The 27,500-nt window shown below is 46.2% G+C and overlaps 3 protein-coding genes across 7 annotated transcripts in view; 1 reads left to right on the plus strand and 2 right to left on the minus strand.

Moving 5' to 3' along the window:
- Positions 1-4,920: 4,920 nt before the first annotated feature.
- Positions 4,921-18,855, minus strand: misp (mitotic spindle positioning). Of its 5 annotated transcripts, XM_020659715.3 has the most exons (6): positions 16,507-17,324; positions 16,140-16,272; positions 14,036-16,037; positions 12,675-12,913; positions 11,207-11,245; positions 4,921-5,778 (listed from the first exon to the last, which is right to left on the minus strand). In XM_020659715.3, exons 3-6 carry the CDS (start codon positions 15,897-15,899, stop codon positions 5,689-5,691), a joined length of 2,232 nt encoding a protein of 743 aa, XP_020515371.2. In that variant the 5' UTR covers positions 15,900-16,037; positions 16,140-16,272; positions 16,507-17,324; the 3' UTR covers positions 4,921-5,688. The 5 variants fall into 5 exon arrangements, with proteins under 5 accessions (XP_020515371.2, XP_065812434.1, XP_020515372.2 ...); XM_065956362.1 differs by lacking the exons at positions 16,140-16,272; positions 16,507-17,324 and adding an exon at positions 18,763-18,855; XM_020659716.3 differs by lacking the exons at positions 16,140-16,272; positions 16,507-17,324 and adding an exon at positions 17,398-17,536.
- A 779-nt stretch (positions 18,856-19,634) lies between these two features.
- LOC136179442 (uncharacterized) lies at positions 19,635-24,529 on the plus strand. Its single transcript, XM_065956262.1, has 12 exons — positions 19,635-19,693; positions 20,455-20,691; positions 20,853-21,144; positions 21,263-21,382; positions 21,490-22,014; positions 22,133-22,306; positions 22,407-22,552; positions 22,673-22,778; positions 22,927-23,139; positions 23,247-23,393; positions 23,485-24,144; positions 24,263-24,529. The coding sequence occupies exons 1-12, from the start codon at positions 19,635-19,637 to the stop codon at positions 24,527-24,529; spliced, it is 2,946 nt and encodes a 981-aa protein (XP_065812334.1).
- A 504-nt stretch (positions 24,530-25,033) lies between these two features.
- The window catches only part of palm1a (paralemmin 1a), a 23,024-nt gene continuing 20,557 nt past the window's right edge, over positions 25,034-27,500 (minus strand). The window contains 1 exon segment of the mRNA XM_065956263.1: positions 25,034-25,962. Coding sequence (XP_065812335.1) covers positions 25,352-25,962 — 611 coding nt within the window. The 3' untranslated portion in view covers positions 25,034-25,351.

Here is a 27,500-nt window from a genome sequence, read left to right on the forward strand (position 1 = left end):
ATAATTGTGCTTTATTGTTGACAGAATGTCACATTCTGTTTATTATCTGCTGTAAACAGATGCTGCATTTGTTTTTGTTGCTGAACCGCCATTTTCACCTACCTGTGTTTAATCACTGCTGTATAGCTTACTCTCAGTTAACGGCTTCCACAAACAGAAAGACCAGTGTACCTGCCGTTGAATCAAAGTCCGGCCACTGGCTTTCTGATGATTAAGTTACAGTTACTGAACTCAGCTCAGAAAGCTCATGCTAAGCCAGGCGGCTTCCTTTGTTGTCCAGCATTTTGTCCTCATGTGACGTGACCACATGGTGCATTGTCTCTCCTCCATCTTGTCTCCTCCCTCTCTCTCTCTCTCTCTCTCACACACACACACACACACACACACACATACATACACACATGTGCCACGCTGTTTGTTTGTAGATATCTTGTTTGCTTAGATTAGTTTGTAATAGTTATTTCTTTGATTGAGTTTCATTGATTTTGGATTTATGTTGCTTTGTGTAAATAAATTCTGTTATAATTTAAAGAAAAGTTGTTTGTGATTACTGGTGTATCTTTGTTGTGATATAAGATGGGTGCATGGGCTTTTTGTACAGATTTCACGCCTTCAATTTATTAAATACAGGTTATTAATGATTAATAATATTAGTCTTTAAATAATTAATTCGAGACTGATTTTGTTATATTTGGTTATTGTTCTCTTAGCTCAGAGTGGTGCCCCTGGTTTTTATTAACTCAAGTTTATAATATTGTTACTTGTATTAACTCTGCAAAACCCATACGTAAATGGTGCCCCGTGTGAGGTCCTCAATAAAACCAGCTTTATTACACTGTTAATGCACAGTAATCCAAAATTCTAATCTTAAAGAGATTCTTCTGAAGAAAATTCTCTTTTCTTTGGAAGATTGAATTTTGGTTTGTTGTTTGAGCAAAGCAGACATCAAGTTGGGTTTTAGTTATGTTGTTGTGTGTTGGTGAATTGAGTAGTTTACATTTTTTTGTTTTCCTTCTTCTTTGAGACAACAATTTAGCCATTTGGCCAAATGAGAGGATAATCTAAATAATTATTGCATAGCCAGCTGTCTGAGAGGTGTGAGTTCCCCCAATCCAGAGGACTTGAGATGTGAATCCCCTCACACAGCTTCCAGGATATAGAGCAGTGGTCAGAATTAAACTTATATCAAATTTACTCTCCTGTTGATTTAGCTTTGTTTAGTTTAAACTAGCTTCCAGGATAGCGCTCAATGATCAGTTTGGAAACTTAGATCAGATTTGCTCTCCTGCTGATTTGGCTTGGTTTAGTTTAGCAGCTTCCAGGATAGAGTGCAGCGATATGTTTGTATACTTAAATCAGTTTTGCTCTCCTGTTGAATTAGCTATGTTTAGCTTAGCAGCTCTGCTAACAATGGCTCAATGGGGTTCCATTTTTCCAGATAAAATGCGTGCCAAGACCCTATGTGAGCCAGGAGCTTAGACTCCTTTTGGATCAGCCGAGACAGCACTGCAAGAAACTGTCCCTGGTCTGATGCACCTCTACTTAGAGGAGATTACCAACCTGAATAGCTATTCAATTAGCATTTGTGATGAGAAGTTGAAGGAGCTAGTTGATCATGTCAACCACAGAACCGAGAGTCCCCAAAGCATGATCCTGGATGTTCTAGGGCAACTCCTCCTTCTTTCCCAACCTAAGTCCTTTTTGCAGCTAACCCAGCTGCAAGTTGAAAAAAAGCTCTGCAGGAAAATAACCAAAACCTGCAGAATCATGTTCAAACCCTGCAGGATGAAGTCCAATCCCTGCAGGCAGAAAATACATTTCTTCGTCAGAACTTCAAAACTGCCAAGCAGAAAGTGCTGGATGTGTTTGACGTTATTCAAGGAGCACAGGTAAGCATAGAGCAAGACATAGCGTCAGAATATGGCTCTGATCTTGAACCAAGCCCCTTAAGAGATCAAACAACTCTGCTGAAAAAGCTCAGTAAAGAACCGAGCAACCAGGATGACCCAAAGACTGAGAAAAGCAGTCTTGTTTTCCCTGCCATTACTGAAAAGAAAGACTTTGACTGTGGAGCCCCTCCCTTTATGAAAATGCCCCAGTCCACTGACAGCTGTGACACCTTTTCACACCTTCCCAGGTTTGAATCAACCCATGGGAAGGGGGGGTGACTTCTCAGCCCCCAGAGGCAGAGATAGCATCAGGCCCTCTTCTGCCACCTTTAAGTTCCAGGCGCATGGTTCAAAGCTGAGAAATATTGGAACATCAGATGACTCGGATGGCTCCTGTTCACCCAGAGATCAAAGAATGTGCACAAGGCTCATTGAATCTCTGGCGAAGGATGTAGAGTGGGTTGACCCAGGAAACCCAAATTTCAGCATTGATGATTACCTCAGAGAGATCAACCTGCACCTCTGTGATCTACCTGTTGCATCCACACGGGAAAAACTCAAGCTGATCTGGAAGACAACTTCCAGGAGTGTTCATGCCTTCGTGACTACCCTCCAGCCCGAGATCAAAGACCAGTACTCTGCGCTCTGCAACGCTTTGCGCCAGGAATACTCCACCAACAGTGACCCTGCATTTGATCCTCTGAGGGTTCTCAGAGTCTTGCACCAGAAGCATGAGGCCCCCAAAAATTATTACCAGCGTCTAAGATCTGCATATTTCCAGGGACGTAAGGCTCCAGGTTTGGAAAAGAACCAAACTTTCAAGTCCATCTTCCCGCACAATCTGCATGACTGTGTGCGGCATGATGTCACCCTGCATAGTCGTACACATCAGCTTAGTATGAAAGTGATCAAGAAATTCACGCAGATGGCTTGGGAGACACGCATAAGTTCTGGGTTTGGGAGACACGATAGTGACCTAGTACTTGAAGGCAACAAATTGCCTTATGCTATGATTAAGTCTAAGAGACCACGTCGGTGGCGGAATAGGCAACAGAGCCAGAGGGGTGAAGGATGGAGCCAGCCACAAGGTAGTCTTCAGCCTGAAGAACTGATCAGCGCCAGATCTGAACGGAACTCTCGGGATGGCCGTAACCCAAGACAGAAGAGTAGGATGCAAGTTCTGACAGAAATATATAGAACATGATTCGGAGGTGTATGACAGAGGTGGTAAGACAGTGGGAGACCTCCAGCCCTTACAAAGAACATGATTCTGACTCCAGATCTGGGAGGGGGGAGTAGCCTCCACTGTAAAACCCACCAAACTCTACTAATGATAATGCTCTCTAGTCTCTGTTTTTGGCCTGACATTGTTAATGCTACACAGAAGCCTGAGTACGAGTACTTGAAATGACTCTTACTCCCAGCAAGCTCTGCAACACCTAACACATAGGTGTCAAGTGTAGGGTCGATAAAAGCAGTCGTCTCTCATTGTTCAGTCTCTTCACATGCTTCCAGCTTCTGAGGGGACATGCATCTCACAAGAGTTTTGGTGCAATCAGTAACTATCTGGTTCGAGCACAGAGACACACAGAGAAAGACAACAGAGCATTGCTCTTGTCTCAAATCTGACTCCTGCTGCCGTCTTTTCATCTGCCACGGAAACCTGCCTGAATCTGTTGATTCAACAGATTGAAGACCAACCGAACCTTGAAACAGTCATCAGAAAAGTGATTCCAAGTAAGTCTTTAGTCTGGGCACAGAATAGTTTCAGAAGGATCATTTCATAACAACTGATAATTGTGCTTTATTGTTGACAGAATGTCACATTCTGTTTATTATCTGCTGTAAGCTGCTGCATTTGTTTTTGTTGCTGAACCGCCATTTTCACCTACCTGTGTTTAATCACTGCTGTATAGCTTACTCTCAGTTAACGGCTTCCACAAACAGAAAGACCAGTGTACCTGCCGTTGAATCAAAGTCCGGCCACTGGCTTTCTGATGATTAAGTTACAGTTACTGAATTCAGCTCAGAGAGCTCATGCTAAGCCAGACGGCTTCCTTTGTTGTCCAGCATTTTGTCCCCATGTGACGTGACCACATGGTGCATTGTCTCTCCTCCATCTTGTCTCCTCTCTCTCTCTCTCTCTCTCTCTCTCACACACACACACACACACACACACACACACACACACACACACACACACACATATTTGCCACGCTGTTTGTTTGTAGATATCTTGTTTGCTTAGATTAGTTTGTAATAGTTATTTCTTTGATTGAGTTTCATTGATTTTGGATTGATGTTGCTTTGTGTAAATAAATTCTGTTATAATTTAAAGAGCAGTTGTTTGTGATTACTGGTGTATCTTCGTTGTGATATAAGCTGGGTGCGAGGGCTTTGTGTACGGATTTCTTGCCTTCAATTTATTAAATATAGGTCATAAATTATTAATAATATTAGTCTTTAAATAATTAATTAGAGACTGATTTTGTGATATTTGGTTATTGTTCTCTGATCTCAGAGTGGTGCCCCTGGTTCAATTAATTTATTTAACCAAATTTTACTATTTAAAACAAAATATAAATTATGCTCACGTATTAACTCTGCAAAACCCAAACGTAAGAGTTTGCTAATGATGTTAAAAATTCTAACTATGCTAATGATACGAGTAATGCTAACAAAAGCCTGCAGCGCTAACAGAGCAGCCACAATCAGTTTGCTAACACATAGAGTGTCCTCTCATCCGAGGTCCGGTCATGCTGGCAGCAGGTGAAGTAAGTCAACCAGACTTCCCTCTCCCCAGTAACCTTTTCCAGCTCTGCCTGGGGGATTCTGAGGCATTCACAGGCCAGGGATATATACTTCCTTAGAACTCTGGGTGTATACCTCGGGGTCTCCTCCCAGTTGGGCGTGCCTCTAAAACCTCCAAAGGGAGGCGCAAGTGTAGCGGCTCCTCCCCATCTCTCTAAGGCTGAGCCCAGACATCCTCCAGAGGAAACTAATTTCAATCAATCAATTTCTGTCAATCATGTCAGCTACACGCTTTATTGTGAATAACTCTTATCCTTCATCAAATCAAAACTGATGAGTCATCAAAACATTCACCCCCCCTATACAGTGTGTGTCGATCGAGACATGAGCTAATCACACCTATTTGGTTTTTTGAACTAGGCTGTAAACATGTTAATCTCTGCTGTATAAACAGGCTTTTTAGAATGGGTGTGTATGTGACTTCCTGTACTTCTGCAGCCAGCCTCTAGTGGACACTCCAGGAACTGCAGGATTTTATACTTCAGCATCAGCTTTATTTTTCAACACCGGAGGTTGCTGCTTGTGACCACTTGCTTGGGGCAAAGACCGCCTAACCCATCCAGAGGGAATAATCCATCATTTACATTTTAAACATGACCGATTATCAACATAAACAGCTGATGTTGTATCAGACCAATATTGATTTATTGAAGTTTATCTTAGAGTGGAGTGTGCACAAGTTTGTAATCTGACACTTAATAAGTACTTGTTTTCTTTGATTTTTTTGAATCTTCACTTTAAATCATGAAAACAATCAGATTCAGATGATTCAGAGAAACAGAAAGCTTCATCAATCTGCAGGTCAAACACAGTGCTCCTCTTCACACTTCACTCAAAGCAGCTCACAGCTGATTAGACGAGGAGAAACCATGCCGTCTTTGAATACCAATCAGGAGAATACTGTCGTTTGAGTGTTCCAGTTCAAACATTTTAATGTCAGCTGAATCAGGAAATCAAAGAAACGTCCAAGACCATATCCTCCAGGTCCTCACTGATCCTCCAGGTTGGTGAACGCTCCGGCCTCCCAACGCAAAGCTCTGAGATTCTTATGACGAATGACTCGAGTCGACTCAACGACCTGAGAGAGAGAGAATTACATTTATTTATTTAATAGGGTCAGTGCAATTTAACATAGTTTCAATACAAAGCATGAAACTGATGTGCTGCATAAAGAGTATATAGCTTTTGTTAATTTCCACTTCATGGCCCCAGTTGGGCCTTTGTGCAAACAAACAGATTTAAAATGTAAAACATTTGGTTACATAAAACCCCATAACACTATATGAGGATACATTAAAATACATGTACAACAATACAAATGCTATAAACCAGTTTAAAATAGAGTTTTAAGATACTTATTAAAAGTGGGTACAGCTCAGGCTTGCTTTCAGCATTTTACCTTTTTTGTAAACGAGTTGTTAACTCTCTGGTTATCTGACTGGTTAACTGTCTGGTTAACTTGTTGGCTAACTGTCTGGTTATCTGACTGGTTAGCTGACTGGTTAACTGTCTGGTTAACTGTCTGGTTAACATACTGGTTATCTGACTAGTTAACTGATTGGTTAACATACTGGTTATCTGACTGGTTAGCTGTCTGGTTAACTGTCTGGTTAACATACTGGTTATCTGACTAGTTAAATATCTAGTTAACATACTGGTTAACTGTCTGGTTATCTGACTGGTTCACTGATTGGTTAACATACTGGTTAACTGATTGGTTAACTTTCTGGTTATCTGACTGGTTAACTGTCTGGTTAACTTGTTGGCTAACTGTCTGGTTATCTGACTGGTTAACTGTCTGGTTAACATACTGGTAATCTAACTGTTAACTGATTGGTTAACTTGTTGGCTAACTGTCTGGTTATCTGACTGGTTAAGTGTCTGGTTAACTGTCTGGCTAACTGTCTGGTTAACTGTCTGGTTAACATACTGGTTATCTGACTAGTTAAATATCTAGTTAACATACTGGTTAACTGTCTGGTTATCTGACTGGTTCACTGATTGGTTAACATACTGGTTAACTGACTGTTAACTGATTGGTTAACTTTCTGGTTATCTGACTGGTTAACTGTCTGGTTAACTTGTTGGCTAACTGTCTGGTTATCTGACTGGTTAACTGACTGGTTAACTGTCTGGTTAACTGTCTGGTTAACATACTGGTTATCTGACTGGTTAACTGACTGGTTAACTGTCTGGTTAACTGTCTGTTTAACATACTGGTTAACTGACTGTTAACTGATTGGTTAACTTTCTGGTTATCTGACTGGTTAACTGTCTGGTTAACTGTCTGGTTAACTTGTTGGCTAACTGTCTGGTTATCTGACTGGTTAACTGACTGGTTAACTGTCTGGTTAACTGTCTGGTTAACATACTGGTAATCTAACTGTTAACTGATTGGTTAACTTGTTGGCTAACTGTCTGGTTATCTGACTGGTTAAGTGTCTGGTTAACTGTCTGGCTAACTGTCTGGTTAACTGTCTGGTTAACATACTGGTTCACTGATTGGTTAACATACTGGTTGACTGTCTGTTTAACATACTGGTTAACTGACTGGTTAACTGTCTGGTTAACTGATTGGTTAAATGTCTGGTTAACTGACTGATTAACTGTCTGGTTTACTTGTTGGTTAACTGTCTGGTTATCTGACTGGTTTACTGACTGGTTAACTGTCTGGTTTACTTGTTGGTTAACTGTCTGGTTATCTGACTGGTTTACTGACTGGTTAACTGTCTGGATAACTGTCTGGTTATCTGGCTGGTTTACTGACTGGTTAACTGTCTGGTTAACTGTCTGGCTAACTGATTGGTTAACATACTGGTAATCTAACTGTTAACTGATTGGTTAACTTGTTGGTTATCTGACTGGTTAACTGTCTGTTTAACATACTGGTTAACTGACTGGTTAACTGTCTGGTTAACATACTGGTTAACTGACTGGCTAACTGTCTGTTTAACATACTGGTTAACTGACTGGTTAACTGTCTGGTTAACTGATTGGTTAAATGTCTGGTTAACTGTCTGTTTATCTGACTGATTAACTGTCTGGTTAACATACTGGTAATCTAACTGTTAACTGATTGGTTAACTTGTTGGCTAACTGTCTGGTTATCTGACTGGTTAAGTGTCTGGTTAACTGTCTGGCTAACTGTCTGGTTAACTGTCTGGTTAACATACTGGTTCACTGATTGGTTAACATACTGGTTAACTGTCTGGTTAACTGTCTGGTTAACATACTGGTTATCTGACTAGTTAACTGATTGGTTAACATACTGGTTATCTGACTGGTTAGCTGTCTGGTTAACTGTCTGGTTAACATACTGGTTATCTGACTAGTTAAATATCTAGTTAACATACTGGTTAACTGTCTGGTTATCTGACTGGTTCACTGATTGGTTAACATACTGGTTAACATACTGGTAATCTAACTGTTAACTGATTGGTTAACTTGTTGGCTAACTGTCTGGTTATCTGACTGGTTAAGTGTCTGGTTAACTGTCTGGCTAACTGTCTGGTTAACTGTCTGGTTAACATACTGGTTATCTGACTAGTTAAATATCTAGTTAACATACTGGTTAACTGTCTGGTTATCTGACTGGTTCACTGATTGGTTAACATACTGGTTAACTGACTGTTAACTGATTGGTTAACTTTCTGGTTATCTGACTGGTTAACTGTCTGGTTAACTTGTTGGCTAACTGTCTGGTTATCTGACTGGTTAACTGACTGGTTAACTGTCTGGTTAACTGTCTGGTTAACATACTGGTTATCTGACTGGTTAACTGACTGGTTAACTGTCTGGTTAACTGTCTGTTTAACATACTGGTTAACTGACTGTTAACTGATTGGTTAACTTTCTGGTTATCTGACTGGTTAACTGTCTGGTTAACTGTCTGGTTAACTTGTTGGCTAACTGTCTGGTTATCTGACTGGTTAACTGACTGGTTAACTGTCTGGTTAACTGTCTGGTTAACATACTGGTAATCTAACTGTTAACTGATTGGTTAACTTGTTGGCTAACTGTCTGGTTATCTGACTGGTTAAGTGTCTGGTTAACTGTCTGGCTAACTGTCTGGTTAACTGTCTGGTTAACATACTGGTTCACTGATTGGTTAACATACTGGTTGACTGTCTGTTTAACATACTGGTTAACTGACTGGTTAACTGTCTGGTTAACTGATTGGTTAAATGTCTGGTTAACTGACTGATTAACTGTCTGGTTTACTTGTTGGTTAACTGTCTGGTTATCTGACTGGTTTACTGACTGGTTAACTGTCTGGTTTACTTGTTGGTTAACTGTCTGGTTATCTGACTGGTTTACTGACTGGTTAACTGTCTGGATAACTGTCTGGTTATCTGGCTGGTTTACTGACTGGTTAACTGTCTGGTTAACTGTCTGGCTAACTGATTGGTTAACATACTGGTAATCTAACTGTTAACTGATTGGTTAACTTGTTGGTTATCTGACTGGTTAACTGTCTGTTTAACATACTGGTTAACTGACTGGTTAACTGTCTGGTTAACATACTGGTTAACTGACTGGCTAACTGTCTGTTTAACATACTGGTTAACTGACTGGTTAACTGTCTGGTTAACTGATTGGTTAAATGTCTGGTTAACTGTCTGTTTATCTGACTGATTAACTGTCTGGTTAACATACTGGTAATCTAACTGTTAACTGATTGGTTAACTTGTTGGCTAACTGTCTGGTTATCTGACTGGTTAAGTGTCTGGTTAACTGTCTGGCTAACTGTCTGGTTAACTGTCTGGTTAACATACTGGTTCACTGATTGGTTAACATACTGGTTAACTGTCTGTTTAACATACTGGTTAACTGACTGGTTAACTGTCTGGTTAACTGATTGGTTAAATGTCTGGTTAACTTGTTGGTTAACTGTCTGGTTATCTGACTGGTTTACTGACTGGTTAACTGTCTGGATAACTGTCTGGTTATCTGGCTGGTTTACTGACTGGTTAACTGTCTGGTTAACTGTCTGGCTAACTGATTGGTTAACATACTGGTAATCTAACTGTTAACTGATTGGTTAACTTGTTGGTTATCTGACTGGTTAACTGTCTGTTTAACATACTGGTTAACTGACTGGTTAACTGTCTGGTTAACATACTGGTTAACTGACTGGCTAACTGTCTGTTTAACATACTGGTTAACTGACTGGTTAACTGTCTGGTTAACTGATTGGTTAAATGTCTGGTTAACTGTCTGTTTATCTGACTGATTAACTGTCTGGTTAACTGACTGGTTAACTGTCTGGTTAACTGTCTGGTTATCTGACTGGTTAACTGTCTGGTTAACTGTCTGGTTATCTGACTGGTTAACTGATTGGTTAACATACTGGTTAACTGTCTGGTTATCTGACTAGTTAACTATCTAGTTAACATACTGGTTAACTGTCTGGTTATCTGACTGGTTAACTGATTGGTTAACTGATTGGTTATCTGACTAGTTAACTATCTAGTTAACATACTGTTTAACATACTGGTTAACTGACTGGCTAACTGTCTGGTTAACTGATTGGTTAAATGTCTGGTTAACTGTCTGTTTATCTGACTGATTAACTGTCTGGTTAACTGACTGGTTAACTGTCTGGTTAACTGTCTGGTTATCTGACTGGTTAACTGTCTGGTTAACTGTCTGGTTATCTGACTGGTTAACTGATTGGTTAACATACTGGTTAACTGTCTGGTTAACTGTCTGGTTATCTGACTGGTTAACTGTCTGGTTAACTGTCTGGTTATCTGACTGATTAACTGTCTGGTTAACTGACTGGTTAACTGTCTGGTTATCTGACTGGTTAACTGTCTGGTTAACTGTCTGGTTATCTGACTGGTTAACTGATTGGTTAACATACTGGTTAACTGTCTGGTTATCTGACTGGTTAACTGATTGGTTAACATACTGGTTAACTGTCTGGTTATCTGACTGGTTTACTGACTGGTTAACTGTCTGGTTAACTGTCTGGCTAACTGTCTGGTTATCTGACTAGTTAACTATCTAGTTAACATACTGGTTAACTGTCTGGTTATCTGACTGGTTAACTGATTGGTTAACTGATTGGTTATCTGACTAGTTAACTATCTAGTTAACATACTGTTTAACATACTGGTTAACTGACTGGCTAACTGTCTGTTTAACATACTGGTTAACTGACTGGTTAACTGACTGGTTAAGTGTCTGGGTAACTGTCTGGCTAACTGTCTGGTTAACTGTCTGGTTAACATACTGGTTATCTGACTAGTTAACTATCTAGTTAACATACTGGTTAACTGTCTGGTTATCTGACTAGTTAACTGTCTGGTTAACTGATTGGTTAAATGTCTGGTTATCTGACTGGTTAACTGATTGGTTAACTGATTGGTTAACTGCCTGGTTATCTGACTAGTTAACTGTCTGGTTAACTGATTGGTTAAATGTCTGGTTAACTGTCTGGTTAACTGCCTGGTTAACATACTGGTTAATAGTTAAAAAAGTGAAGTGTAAACTGGCCGTACCTCGTTGTTGACGTCGTCGACCGGCTGGATTCCTGCGTACTGAAATAATAAATGAATAAATAAGTAATTATTAGTAAACTGTGATGGTTACATTTTCTTAACTCGGTTCTTAAGTTTTTAACAAAGCTCTCTCCATGATTTTATTCCGAATGACTAGACGAAGTAGTTATGTACAACTGCTGAGTCACATTATTCTGACAGGTCGTAAACATGCTGAGTCACTTTATTCTGACAGGTCGTAAACATGCTGAGTCACATTACTCTGACAGGTCGTAAATATGCTCAGTCACATTACTCTGACAGGTCATAAACATGCTCAGTCACATTACTCTGACAGGTCGTAAACATGCTGAGTCACATTACTCTGACAGGTCGTAAACATGCTGAGTCACATTACTCTGACAGGTCGTAAACATGCTCAGTCACATTACTCTGACAGGTCGTAAACATGCTCAGTCACATTACTCTGACAGGTCGTAAACATGCTCAGTCACATTATTCTGACAGGTCGTAAACATGCTGAGTCACTTTATTCTGACAGGTCGTAAATATGCTCAGTCACATTACTCTGACAGGTCGTAAATATGCTCAGTCACATTACTCTGACAGGTCGTAAACATGCTCAGTCACATTACTCTGACAGGTCGTAAACATGCTCAGTCACATTATTCTGACAGGTCGTAAACATGCTGAGTCACTTTATTCTGACAGGTCGTGAACATGCTGAATCACATTACTCTGACAGGTCGTAAACATGCTCAGTCACATTATTCTGACAGGTCGTAAACATGCTCAGTCACATTATTCTGACAGGTCGTAAACATGCTCAGTCACATTACTCTGACAGGTCATAAACATGCTGAGTCACTTTATTCTGACAGGTCGTGAACATGCTGAATCACATTACTCTGACAGGTCGTAAACATGCTCAGTCACATTACTCTGACAGGTCATAAACATGCTGAGTCACTTTATTCTGACAGGTCGTAAACATGCTCAGTCACATTACTCTGACAGGTCATAAACATGCTGAGTCACTTTATTCTGACAGGTCGTGAACATGCTGAATCACATTACTCTGACAGGTCGTAAACATGCTCAGTCACATTATTCTGACAGGTCGTAAACATGCTCAGTCACATTATTCTGACAGGTCGTAAACATGCTCAGTCACATTACTCTGACAGGTCGTAAACATGCTGAGTCACTTTATTCTGACAGGTCGTGAACATGCTGAATCACATTACTCTGACAGGTCGTAAACATGCTGAGTCACTTTATTCTGACAGGTCGTGAACATGCTGAATCACATTACTCTGACAGGTCGTAAACATGCTCAGTCACATTATTCTGACAGGTCGTAAACATGCTCAGTCACATTATTCTGACAGGTCGTAAACATGCTGAGTCACTTTATTCCGAAAGGTTTGAGCTTTCAAATTAAGCGCTTGGGTGGATGATGACTCACAGTGCTCTCCTCCAGTTTCAGCTGAACTCGTCTCTCCTCAAGGTCCTGAAGAAGAGTCTCTGTGAGTCCTCTAAGAGGAGGCGGGGCCTGCTGGAACCCCGCAGTGGAGGAGGCGGGGAGGGTGGAGGAGACAAGGTAAGTGGAGGAGGAGGAGGGAGGGGAGTAGGTCCATGGCTGAGCGGTGATGAACGGCAGATGGGCAGAGGGACGAGGAGAAGAGGACCAAGAGATGGTTTTATCTGAAACACAACAGAAAGAACATGAGTGACATCATAAGTGACATCATATGTGACAGATTGTAATGTCAGCTGGACTGTGGTGTGTGTGTGTGTGTGTGTGTGTGTGTGTGTGTGTGTGTGTGTGTGTGTGTGTGTGTGTGTGTGTGTGTTTGTGTGTGTGTGTGTGTGTGTGTGTGTTGGTGCTTGAGTACATGCATGCTTGTGTTTGTCTGTGTTGGACTCTGTTACTGATTCACACTAACTGCTGCTGGACTTTGGTGTGTGTGTGTGTGTGTGTGTGTGTGTGTGTGTGTGTGTGTGTGACGGACTTTGGTCGTCCTCTCTGTCAGTTACTCTTTGTCCCGTCTGTTTGAGACTCACAGACACACCAAACTTCGTTTATTTTATGTCGTGTTGCTCATCATCACGATTGCCATTGAGGAATGAGTCCTGTTTAGCCTGATGCTACAGTTAGCCAGCGTTAGCTTAGCATTAAACACTTGGATCAAAGGGAAACAGCTATCTTAGCTTAGTTTAGCATAAACACTTGGATCAAAGAGAAACAGCTATCTTAGCTTAGTTTAGCATAAACACTTAAACCAAAGGGAAACAGCTATCTTAGCTTAGTTTAGCATAAACACTTGGATCAAAGAGAAATAGCTATCTTAGCTTAGCTTAGCATAATCACTGGGACCAAAGGGAAACAGCTATCTTAGCTTAGCTTAACGACTCCTGATGCTGCTGTCTCTCTGTGTTTCCACAGTTAATTATTGGACAGGTCAGGTTGGGTCTGGAGTGGTGTGAGTGGAGGCCATCGGGGGAGGGGTGAACGAAAGTGCCCAGGTATGGTACAGGTAACTGGGTTAGGGTTAGGGGTTATGGGTATGGTACAGGTAACTGGGTTAGGGTTAGGGGTTATGGGTATGGTACAGGTAACTAGGCCTAGTGTAACAGCGCCGTAAGGATAATTCTATTATAGCTGGCAAAATTCACATGGGATTGGATAATAAAAGTTAGTCATTACCATTTAAGATACTTAGAGAGGACTAAGAAACAGTGAACAGGGGGGTTAGGGGGTTTGTTGGGTTTGGAGGGTTTTGGTGCTTTAGGGCCTGGTACCCTGCCGTGATGAAGATGACTCACCTGTCCTTAGAGGAGGGTAGAACTGACTGACAGCTATCTTGGTAGCCTGTTCCACCAGAGGAGCTGGAGAGCAGGGCTGTCGATCCTCCCTGGACTCCCTCAGCTCCTTCAGCTCCTGCTCCCTCCTGAGGGCCTCCTGGATCTCCTTCTCAATGAAATCTGGAGCTCCTTGTCCCCTGGACTGCAGGCCTGTGGACTCCAGGTTCTCTCTCCAGGACCGGGGTGTGGTTGAGTTGGAGTCATGCTGGTAGGTCAGTGATGGAGAGGAGTGGGAGGATGAAGATGTTGTTCGATCCCTCGCTGAGAGGAAAGAAGACATTGAACTGGTTTTGCTGGTGTAGAATTCGGTTTCCTCCGGATGTCGGTGAGGACAGCAAGGAGACGGAAAGACTTCTTCAGACTCAGATAGAGGTCTTGGTTTTGAGCCCTCCACCTCGTCTCGTTGATCAAACTCGCTCTTTATGTGCCCCGCCTCCTGTGGAGGATTGAGACTATACCGACCCAGGAGTCCTCCCTGCTGCTGGGGCTCTTCCTCCCTCTGGTTCTCTTTCTGGATCTCACGCTGGAACACAAAGCTGACTCGGGTCTTGTCTTTGGCTTTGAGCGGAGTTTGTAGCGACTGCAAACGTTTGGTTCTGATCTGGATCATCTCTGCTTTGCTGTCGCTTGGCTTCATGCCTCGAGAGCGGCGGAGGTTCTCCTCGCGTTCCTGAACTAACCGGATTTCCCTTTCAATCGGGGTTTCACTCATGGACCTGTCAGTGAACACCTCCAAAGACAGATCCTCCAGGCCTGAGTCCACTTCATCCAACACACTGCTCTGCAGGTTGTCCTCAGTCCGGTACATTTTCACCTTCCTCTGAGGGAAGCTCTCCTCTTCTTCTGTGGGTCTGAACCTCGGAGTAACCTGGCTTACTTCCACATCACAGGTCACTTCCTGCTTTGATGCTGGACCTTCAGGGTCTCTGAGCAGAGACCTGTTCTGAGGTGTTATCGAGGATCTGAGCGGGTTGAGGAGTGCAGTCAGTCGGTCCTGCTCAATCTTCAGGAACTGTTGTCGGGCGGTGCTGAAGTTGATCTGCTCCTTGTCAATGGTTACGGGCTCAGCAGGGCCAGGCGGATCTGGTCTGGATGTGACAGGACTGTAGTTCACACTAAATCCTTCAATCAGGGTTTCTGCAGATCTGCAGGGATCCACATCCAGAGGAACTTTGAATATTGGACTCTTCTTCTGTGCTTGGCTGCGAATGATCTCCATTCGAAGCTGCCTCTCCTCTTCCTCCCGGACGACCGAGACACCGTTGTTTGAATCCACTTTGTACGAGGAGTCTGCGTTGCTCTCTAAGAACAGACTCTCTGGTTTCCTGCTGCTGCTGTAGGTCTGAAGTTTAAATCCTTTCTCCTCTTTCAGGATGGCCAGCTGCGTCTGCCGCTTTGCAGAGATCATCCAGGCTTCATTCAGCTCCGCCTCAGGACTGGTTGGATCCTCCACGAACGAGTAGAACCCACACTGAGACCCTGAGCTGCTACTGGGACTGCTGGGACTACTGGGACTGCTGGGACTGCTGGGATTACTGGGACTACTGGGACACCACTCCTCACTGGTGGGGACTCCATCCTGAGACACCGCCACCATTCGCGCCTGAACTACCACGTCCCTCAAGCGGTCGCCCTGAGAGGAGACAACCACTGAGGACTGACTGCGTGTAATGGAGATGATGTCAGAGCCGAGGACAGGATCTTCCATGTCAGGGGCGGGGCTTAGGGCGGGGCTGAGGGCGGGGCCTGCGATGGAGCGCAGGTCTGAAGGTTGTAGCAGCGGGGACAGTGGCTTCAGCACCCACTTCTTAGGGATGCTGTCCATGGCTGAAGGGGGCGCTGCAGGGGGGGCTGCAGGGGGGGCTGCAGGGGGCGCTGCAGGGGGCGCTGCAGAAGGGGCTGTGTGAGGAAGACGCTGAGCAGAGCGAGTTACAACATCCTGACGGCCGTCTGTAGAGAGTCTCTGAAACAACCAGAGGACATGCTCACCTGTTACTATGGAAACAACAGCTTCAGGTCATGCTCACCTGTTACTATGGAAACAACAGCTTCAGGTCATGCTCACCTGTTACTATGGAAACAACAGCTTCAGGTTACTGCTTTAACGTTTAAGAGTTCCTGAACATCAGTGCTGGTAAAAACGTTACGTTAGCATCAGTGTGTGAGTGATAAACGGCCCCGCCTCAGTCTGCAGTCAGCTGATAACACACACACACACACACACACACACACACACACACACACACACACACACACACACACACACACACACACACACACACACACACACACACACACACACACACACACACACTCATGTTGTATGCAGTGAGCAGTGCAGCCTGCGGGGGGCGCTCACTCCTGTTGTTTTTAAGTCTGTTGGTTAAAGTTATACTTCACCCATTAGCATTAATCTTTGTATCATTAGAAACCTGGTAGTGTTTCTGAATGGTGGTGCATCCAGCCCCTCTGATGACGCAGAAATCTTCTTCTGCTTAACGTCCGCCATCTTGCTTTGATGCTATGCTAACAGGCTCTATGGAGAAAGTATGATAAAAGTATGTTTAAACTTCAAACTGATGTGGATGAAGGGGATTCTGAAGGTCTTGTGCTGGAATCAGATATTCATGGTTATCTCAACGAGACGCAATATAGCGGCGAGGCGCCTGCTGCCGACAGGCCGGTCTTATGCCTCAGCTGCAGCAGAGCCGCTGGTCGGCGGCGGTGAGGACCAGCTGGAGCTGGGGCAGACTGGTAGTGTCGGTGCTCTCACTGAACACAGACATAGAGTCTGTTTGCTCTGAATCAGTTGAGGAAATGGCCATATGTGTAGTCTGTAAACCTGACCTTAGTGGGAGTGGCCTGTGGTGCTGTGCATTCTGGGAGTTGGTGTCTTTCATCCACATGAGCCAAAAAGACACTTTCTGCCTTTTCTCGGCCAAGAAGGCATCAACTTCAAAATGTATTTCACATTTCTACATACATGACCCAATGTCAACACAGATTCATGTTTCATGGTGAAGTATCCCTTTAAACTTTTATATCAGACACAGAGTTTGAACGGATCAATAATGAATATAATTACATGAAACAAGAAGTGAAATCCTCACAAGAGGATTTTATAAATAATAAATGTTGATCATGACCTCTGCTGCTCAGGGCTGTGTTTGACAGACGCCATCAGACTTTACATTCACTTCATTTATACCAACGATTTACTTCAAGAGAATAATTCAACAGATGTTTTAATTTGATGAAGAATAAAGATTAAATATGAGTATTAATTATGATATAAAGAGTTTCAGCTGAGAGCAGAGTCTTACCTCACACCGCTTCCTGTCAGCCGCTCAAACTGAAGAGACAAAGTTCAGCTCCTATCGTCCAATCAGAGGCCCCGCCCACTCCGACACACGCACGCACTCTCTCTCACACACACACACACACACACAGACACACACACACACACAGAGACACACACACACACACACACACACACACACACACACACACACACACACACACACACACACAGAGAGAGACACACAGAGACACACACAGACACACACACACACACACACACACACACACACACACACACACACACACATGTGAGGACCATCCTCTGGACTCTGGATGCTGTAAACCTGCTGATGACGTTCTTTGGTGCATATTTTACTTTCTTTAAGTCAATACTTTGTTTATTTCAGTTTTTGTATTTTTACCTTAATTTTTACCTTAACTTTATTCATAAACTTTATTCTTAACTTTATTTGTAAACTTAATTCATAAACTTAATTTGTAAACTTTTCTCTCAGTAAACTTTGAACCTGTTAATCACATCCACAACACTGGCACCCCCCAGTGGTGTTTTGTCATCACTGCATGAATGTTTGCTGCTCAGAGGACTGTGAGGAGGGGAGGGGGCAGCAGGGGTCTTCAGTTCTGAGGTGTAAAGTCTGTTTCTCTCCCTTTGAGTACTTAAAGTAAACCAGATTCCTGGAGTGTGCCCACCTGATACCTGATCGATAAAAGTCAATTAATCTTTTCCCCTAAAGGAGCAGTATGTAACTCTGACACCTAGTGTTTAAAACGGGTACTGCAGTCTAAATTCTAAACATCATAGAGAGCTGCCCCCCCCCCTCCTCTCTAGAGTGGATGCTCACTCAGGTCACCATGTGGTGGACTCTGAAGCTTCAGTGTTTATCCAGCTCTGCATGGGTCTGTAAACCTTTCTGTGTTCTAACCTCTCTCCATTTTTCAAAAGCATCTCCAATATTGATCCTAGTTTGAGCACGTTTCTGCTCGTGGAGCTTATTAGAAACATGCAGAGGCTTTTTAGGTCGGGTACAATCACTTCTATCTGAACCACTTCTCTTGACCGCTTCCATCGCTGCAACACCTGTTGACCTGATAACTGCTCTCATATCTAACAAACCGAGGGGCGTCCAAAACGGCCGTGTGGGGGAGTTTCTTAAAAGCGCCTACCTTCTCTGGTCCAAACAAATCCAGAGCATTCACCTTTAATATTTGTTAATGATTAATGTTATTCTGCTGCCCCCTGCTGGACTCACACACACACACACACACACACACACACACACACACACACACACACACACACACACACACACACACACACACACGCACATGCACATCCATTTGTTTGTTTGTTTGTTTGTTTGTCTCACCTTGGTGTCGTGGTCCAGACTCTGACAGAGAACCTGCCAGGGAGGAGTGTACCTGAACATCCTGGACCTGACTGGTGATGATGTCAGACCCTCCGCCAGCAGGAGCCAATCACCATCACCTGTGAGAGTTTTTTTTAAACTTTTTTTTCTCTTTCCTGTACAGCCACAGCCAGCTGATCCGCGATTGGTCGATATGACACAAATGGAAACCCTGAGAACAGATTCTATTACTACAATAGGTTTTATATGAATCATTATTATCAGATAATTTTCTGTATTTAAAAAAAGTTTATGTTATGAAACGCTGTTGTCAGTTTCATTTGTCAGAGCCGTCAATCACTTTGGGAGTGTCAGCAGGGGGTGGGGCTAAAATATGTTTTTATCCATCAGTTGATCAAAAATCTGATGAAATAAAAGATCAATCAGCTGTTCACAGACAGAAACATCTGCTGACAGGTCATGCTGTCATGATGATGTCACACAGGTAAAAGAAACAAACAAACTAACAGAAAACAGAGACCTACCTGTGGGTTCTGCTCCGCCAGCTGACCGACGACTGATCCAGACTGTGTATGTGTGTGTGTGTGTGTGTGTGTGTGTGTGTGTGTGTGTGTGTGTGTGTGTGTGTGTGTTGCTGAGCAATAGGAATTCTGCTGACCAACAGAAATAGACACAATTACTGACCACACCCACCACACACACACACACACACACACACACACACACACACACACACACACACACACACGCTGGACAAAAACAAACAGCGGCCAGCTGTCAGTGTGTGTGTGTGTGTGTGTGTGTGTGTGTGTGTGTGTGTGTGTGTGTGTGTTTGTGTCATTTAGATGAAACTGCCCTGTCTGGTTTTCTAGATGTATCCTGCAGGGGGCAGCACTGAGCCTCAGTCAGCAGGTTACCACGACGACAGGAGGTGACTGCTGGACATCCTATCACAGCAGGTTTTTTTAATACTCATCAGCTTTGTCTGGTGTGGAGGTTTGGATCGGAGGGGGGGGTGTTTGGTCAACAGCTGCTTCTTGATTTGAAGAAACATTAAATAAAAACAAAGAAAAGTAAAGACAGAAATGAATTATCACCACAGTGTGTATCAGAGTGTGTGTTTATGTTTATTAGTGAACGTGGGACGTTTACACACTCAGGAGCTCCTCAGGGCTCTGGTCTCTGACCCTTTATTTTTTCAGTTTTACATGAGTCTGTATGTCATCAGAGGACGTTTGAAGGAGTTCATGCAGAGTCCATCGAAGAGGAGAGGAGGATGAGGAGATGGAGAGCAGGATTCAGGACGCACCATCAGACTCCTCAGAGGATACACCTGCCAACTTTACTCTCTTCGTATTAGAAGGGTCGTCTTTGATTCAGCCTCTGTTACAGTCACCATGGTGACCGTCCATCTTCAGATGAGTTCTGTTAAATGAAGACATGAAGCTGTTTCAACCTTAAAGCTTCAAAACGTCCCGATAAAGACGGAGAATGTTCCCCGGACACCACGAGACGTTTCTCTGTTCCTCACTGCGACTCTGCATGCCCGTCCTATCAGCAGAGAGAGACGTTGGCAGGAAATAACAGTGGAGCGCGCAGGTTTTAAACGAAATAACACCGAGATCCGACTTCAAGGTCAGTACGTTTACAAAGAGAACTTTACAGCGTGAGCTTTCAGGTCGTGTCGTACAGCGTGAGCTCTCAAGTCGTGTCGTACAGCGTGAGCTCTCAGGTCGTGTCGTACAGCGTGAGCTCTCAGGTCGTGTCCGACCGTGTCGTACAGTGTGAGCTCTCTAGTCATGTCGTACAGTGTGAGCTCTCAAGTCGCGTCATACAGTGTGAGCTCTCAAGTCGCGTCGTACAGTGTGAGCTCTCAAGTCACGTCGTGCAGTGTGAGCTCTCAGGTCGTGTCCGACCGTGTCGTACAGTGTGAGCTCTCTAGTCATGTCGTACAGTGTGAGCTCTCAAGTCGCGTCATACAGCGTGAGCTCTCAGGTCGTGTCGTACAGCGTGAGCTCTCAGGTCGTGTCCTACAGCGTGAGCTCTCAGGTCGTGTCGTACAGCGTGAGCTCTCAGGTCGTGTCCTACAGCGTGAGCTCTCAGGTCGTGTCGTACAGTGTGAGCTCTCAGGTTGTGTCGTACAGTGTGAGCTCTCAAGTCGCGTCTGAGCGGGTCATACAGTGTGAGCTCTCAAGTCGGGTCATACAGTGTGAGCTCTCAAGTCGTGTCGTACAGCGTGAGCTCTCAGGTCGTGTCGTACAGTGTGAGCTCTCAGGTCGTGTCCGAGCGTGTCGATACAGCGTGAGCTCTCAGGTCGCGTCATACAGCGTGAGCTCTCAAGTCGTGTCGTACAGCGTGAGCTCTCAGGTCGTGTCGTACAGTGTGAGCTCTCAGGTCGTGTCCGAGCGTGTCGATACAGCGTGAGCTCTCAGGTCGCGTCATACAGCGTGAGCTCTCAGGTCGTGTCGTACAGTGTGAGCTCTCAAGTCGTGTCATACAGCGTGAGCTCTCAGGTCGTGTCGTACAGTGTGAGCTCTCAGGTCGCGTCCGAGCGTGTCGATACAGCGTGAGCTCTCAAGTTGTGTCGTACAGCGTGAGCTCTCAAGTCGCGTCGTACAGCGTGAGCTCTCAAGTCGCGTCATACAGAGTGAGCTCTCAAGTCGCGTCGTACAGTGTGAGCTCTCAAGTCGCGTCGTACAGTGTGAGCTCTCAAGTCGCGTCGTACAGAGTGAGCTCTCAAGTCGCGTCGTACAGTGTGAGCTCTCAGGTCGCGTCCGAGCGTGTCGATACAGCGTGAGCTCTCAAGTCGTGTCGTACAGCGTGAGCTCTCAAGTCGCGTCGTACAGCGTGAGCTCTCAAGTCGCGTCGTACAGAGTGAGCTCTCAAGTCGCGTCGTACAGCGTGAGCTCTCAAGTCGCGTCGTACAGCGTGAGCTCTCAAGTCGCGTCGTACAGAGTGAGCTCTCAAGTCGCGTCGTACAGAGTGAGCTCTCAAGTCGCGTCGTACAGAGTGAGCTCTCAAGTCGTGTCGTACAGCGTGAGCTCTCAAGTCGCGTCGTACAGCGTGAGCTCTCAAGTCGCGTCGTACAGAGTGAGCTCTCAAGTCGCGTCGTACAGCGTGAGCTCTCAAGTCGCGTCGTACAGTGTGAGCTCTCAAGTCGCGTCGTACAGAGTGAGCTCTCAAGTCGCGTCGTACAGCGTGAGCTCTCAAGTCGTGTCATACAGCGTGAGCTCTCAGGTCGTGTCGTACAGTGTGAGCTCTCAGGTCGTGTCCGAGCGTGTCGATACAGCGTGAGCTCTCAGGTCGCGTCATACAGCGTGAGCTCTCAGGTCGTGTCGTACAGTGTGAGCTCTCAAGTCGTGTCATACAGCGTGAGCTCTCAGGTCGTGTCGTACAGTGTGAGCTCTCAGGTCGCGTCCGAGCGTGTCGATACAGCGTGAGCTCTCAAGTCGTGTCGTACAGCGTGAGCTCTCAGGTCGTGTCGTACAGCGTGAGCTCTCAGGTCGTGTCGTACAGCGTGAGCTCTCAGGTCGTGTCGTGCAGTGTGAGCTCTCAGGTCGCGTCCAAACGTGTCGTACAGTGTGAGCTCTCAGGTCGTGTCGTACAGTGTGAGCTCTCAGGTCGCGTCCAAACGTGTCGTACAGTGTGAGCTTTCAGGTCGTGTCGTACAGCGTGAGCTCTCAAGTCGTGTCGTACAGCGTGAGCTCTCAGATCGCGTCGTAGAGTGTGAGCTCTCAAGTCACGTCGTGCAGTGTGAGCTCTCAGGTCGTGTCCGACCGTGTCGTACAGTGTGAGCTCTCTAGTCATGTCGTACAGTGTGAGCTCTCAAGTCGCGTCATACAGTGTGAGCTCTCAAGTCGCGTCGTACAGTGTGAGCTCTCAAGTCACGTCGTGCAGTGTGAGCTCTCAGGTCGTGTCCGACCGTGTCGTACAGTGTGAGCTCTCTAGTCATGTCGTACAGTGTGAGCTCTCAAGTCGCGTCATACAGCGTGAGCTCTCAGGTCGTGTCGTACAGCGTGAGCTCTCAGGTCGTGTCCTACAGCGTGAGCTCTCAGGTCGTGTCGTACAGCGTGAGCTCTCAGGTCGTGTCCTACAGCGTGAGCTCTCAGGTCGTGTCGTACAGTGTGAGCTCTCAGGTTGTGTCGTACAGTGTGAGCTCTCAAGTCGCGTCTGAGCGGGTCATACAGTGTGAGCTCTCAAGTCGGGTCATACAGTGTGAGCTCTCAAGTCGTGTCGTACAGCGTGAGCTCTCAAGTCGCGTCGTACAGCGTGAGCTCTCAAGTCGCGTCATACAGAGTGAGCTCTCAAGTCGCGTCGTACAGCGTGAGCTCTCAAGTCGCGTCGTACAGTGTGAGCTCTCAAGTCGCGTCGTACAGAGTGAGCTCTCAAGTCGCGTCGTACAGAGTGAGCTCTCAAGTCGCGTCGTACAGAGTGAGCTCTCAAGTCGTGTCATACAGCGTGAGCTCTCAGGTCGTGTCGTACAGTGTGAGCTCTCAGGTCGTGTCCGAGCGTGTCGATACAGCGTGAGCTCTCAGGTCGCGTCATACAGCGTGAGCTCTCAGGTCGTGTCGTACAGTGTGAGCTCTCAAGTCGTGTCATACAGCGTGAGCTCTCAGGTCGTGTCGTACAGTGTGAGCTCTCAGGTCGCGTCCGAGCGTGTCGATACAGCGTGAGCTCTCAAGTTGTGTCGTACAGCGTGAGCTCTCAAGTCGCGTCGTACAGCGTGAGCTCTCAAGTCGCGTCATACAGAGTGAGCTCTCAAGTCGCGTCGTACAGTGTGAGCTCTCAAGTCGCGTCGTACAGTGTGAGCTCTCAAGTCGCGTCGTACAGAGTGAGCTCTCAAGTCGCGTCGTACAGTGTGAGCTCTCAGGTCGCGTCCGAGCGTGTCGATACAGCGTGAGCTCTCAAGTCGTGTCGTACAGCGTGAGCTCTCAAGTCGCGTCGTACAGCGTGAGCTCTCAAGTCGCGTCGTACAGAGTGAGCTCTCAAGTCGCGTCGTACAGCGTGAGCTCTCAAGTCGCGTCGTACAGCGTGAGCTCTCAAGTCGCGTCGTACAGAGTGAGCTCTCAAGTCGCGTCGTACAGAGTGAGCTCTCAAGTCGCGTCGTACAGAGTGAGCTCTCAAGTCGTGTCGTACAGCGTGAGCTCTCAAGTCGCGTCGTACAGCGTGAGCTCTCAAGTCGCGTCGTACAGAGTGAGCTCTCAAGTCGCGTCGTACAGCGTGAGCTCTCAAGTCGCGTCGTACAGCGTGAGCTCTCAAGTCGCGTCGTACAGTGTGAGCTCTCAAGTCGCGTCGTACAGAGTGAGCTCTCAAGTCGCGTCGTACAGCGTGAGCTCTCAAGTCGTGTCATACAGCGTGAGCTCTCAGGTCGTGTCGTACAGTGTGAGCTCTCAGGTCGTGTCCGAGCGTGTCGATACAGCGTGAGCTCTCAGGTCGCGTCATACAGCGTGAGCTCTCAGGTCGTGTCGTACAGTGTGAGCTCTCAAGTCGTGTCATACAGCGTGAGCTCTCAGGTCGTGTCGTACAGTGTGAGCTCTCAGGTCGCGTCCGAGCGTGTCGATACAGCGTGAGCTCTCAAGTTGTGTCGTACAGCGTGAGCTCTCAAGTCGCGTCGTACAGCGTGAGCTCTCAAGTCGCGTCGTACAGCGTGAGCTCTCAAGTCGCGTCGTACAGAGTGAGCTCTCAAGTCGCGTCGTACAGAGTGAGCTCTCAAGTCGTGTTTGGTGATGTTTGGTCGCGTGTCGTAAAGGATCCAGACATAGCGTGAGCAAGACTTTTAAATTGTCATACAGAGTTCGCCAGGCGTTACGGGGGTAAAAAAAAAAAAAAAAACTATTTTAAAAGAGCAGTTTTTGTCTTAACCTGCTGCGATGTTCTCATTTTGTTGGGTTGGCCTGACGCTTTATTTTTAATGTTCTGAGTTTCTGGTTTTGGTTTCTGAATATCTGACAGCAAACACTAAGGGGGGTGGAGCTTACTGAAAGGTCAATCTAATGATCATGATTCATGTTAGTCAGTCATTAGGGAAACTAAATGAAAGGTGCTGAAACAGCCTGTGCAGGGGGCACAGTTGATGGTGGCGGGGGGGAGAGATGATGGTGGCAGGGGTGATGATGGTGGTGGGGGGGATTATGGTGGCGGGGGGTTGATGGTGGCGGGGGAGGGATGATGGTGGCGGGGGGGATTATGGCGGAGGCATTGCATTGCGGCGAGTCTGTTGAGCCCAGGTCAGTTTTATATTTCCTTAAAAGGTCACAAACACAGGCAAAGATGAAGCAGAAATAATTGAATGTTTAATGTATTTTTGAGTTTATAAAGAGACACAGAGTTACATGTCAGGACTGCATGGCTAATGCTAGTGCTAATGCTAAAGCTAAAGCTACTGGAACTTACTTTACAAAAGTAAAAAGGCTTCAATAAAGTATAAAAAAAGATTTCTTTATAAAACAGCAGAATGAAAAAACAGGAAATGATGTCATGTTAATAGAGGCGGGGCTAAGGGCAGTAGGTGGAGATTAGTTCCTGTGTTTTTTGTCCTTTTTGTTTTTAGAATATCATACTTTATATTAAGGCGGCGCCCTCTGCAGGATCACATGATGCTGCAGCACTTACACGGCTGCTTCTCCTTCTTTATCTGCACCACTCCTTCCTTCACCTCCCCTGACTCCCCCGCTGTCTCCCCGTTGCTTGCCGCAGCTGTTGTCTCAGGGGGTTTGACGGAAGTAGGCGGGGCTTTGGAGGTTGGAGGAGGCGGGGCTGTGGAGGTAGAAGGAGTCAGAGCTGTTGTTGGAGGGATGCTTGACTGGTCCATCCCCTCACTGGGTGGAGTCTTCCCGTTGTTTTCTTCTATGAGCACTAGCTCCGCCTTAACCGTCCCCTGCAGACCCAGAACCTTCTTGGTCTCGTCCTCATCCTCCACATTCTGGTATCCCATGAACACCATGGTGACCGGATTCTGAGCGCTGGCCTCCCCCATGCTGAGCTCACCACCTGCTTTGGTCTCTAGGCCCGTGATCTCTGCAGGGACTGGCAGCGACGGCTCAGGCCCCACCTCCTCTTGAACGTCTTCTGAGGGGAGAGAGGTCACCGTGGCGACAGTCTGTGACATCATGGACGCCTCGTCTGCTTTATGAATTAGCTCTTCAACCTCAGTGTAACTGAGAATCTGAACGCCATCTTCACCGTTCATCTCATGGACCACTAAGGGACAGAGAGAGACACCATCAGAGTCCAGGTGAGGATTCAGGTGAAGACACAGATGACCAAAAAAAACTGACTGTGATGTCACAGTGTGCTAGATGAGTGGAGGCTGTCTTATAATCATAACACCTGCCCAACACCTGCCCAACACCTGACCAACACCTGCCCAACATCTTCCCGACACCTGCCCAACACCTGACTGACACCTGCCCAACCCCTGACTGACACCTGCCCGACACCTGACGGACACCTGCCCAGCACCTGACTGACACCTGCCCAACACCTGCCCAACACCTGACTGACACCTGCCCAACACCTGACTGACACCTGCCCAACACCTGTCTGACACCTGACTGACACGTGCCCAACATCTTCCCAACGCCTGCCTGACACCTACCCGACACCTGACTGACACCTGCCCAACACCTGACTGACACCTGAATGACACCTGAGTGACATCTGCCTGACACCTGACTGACACCTGCCCAACACCTGACTGACACCTGAATGACACGAGTGACACCTGCCTGACACCTGCCTGACACCTGACTGACACCTGCCCGACACCTGACTGACACCTGACTGACACCTGACTGACACCTGCCCAACACCCGACTGACACCTGACTGACACCTGCCCAGCACCTGCCCAACACCTGACTGACACCTGCCCAACATCTTCCTGACACCTGCCAGACACGTGACTGACACCTGCCCAACACCTGACTGACACCTGCCCAACACCTGACTGACACCTGCCCAACATCTTCCCGACGCCTTCCTGACACCAACCAACGCCTGACTGACACCTGAATGACACCTGAGTAACACCTGCCTGACACCTGACTGACACCTGACTGACAACTGACTGACACCTGCCCGACACCTGACTGACACCTGCCCGACACCTGACGGACACCTGACTGACACCTGACTGACACCTGCCCGACACCTGCCCGACACCTGACAGACACCTGCCCGACACCTGCCAGACACGTGACTGACACCTGCCCAACACCTGACTGACACCTGCCCAACACCTGACTGACACCTGCCCAACATCTTCCCGACACCTTCCTGACACCAACCGACGCCTGACTGACACCTGAATGACACCTGAGTAACACCTGCCTGACACCTGACTGACACCTGAGTGACAACTGACTGACACCTGCCCGACACCTGACTGACACCTGCCCAACACCTGACTGACACCTGCCCAACATCTTCCCGACGCCTTCCTGACACCAACCAACGCCTGACTGACACCTGAATGACACCTGAGTAACACCTGCCTGACACCTGCCTGACACCTGACTGACAACTGACTGACACCTGCCCGACACCTGACTGACACCTGCCCGACACCTGACGGACACCTGACTGACACCTGACTGACACCTGCCCGACACCTGCCCGACACCTGACAGACACCTGCCCGACACCTGACTGACACCTGACTGACACCTGCCCAACACCTGACTGACACCTGACTGACACCTGCCCAACACCTGCCCAACACCTGACAGACACCTGCCT

The sequence above is a fragment of the Labrus bergylta genome, chromosome 6, assembly GCF_963930695.1.
Source record: "Labrus bergylta chromosome 6, fLabBer1.1, whole genome shotgun sequence".
NCBI lineage: Eukaryota > Metazoa > Chordata > Actinopteri > Labriformes > Labridae > Labrus > Labrus bergylta.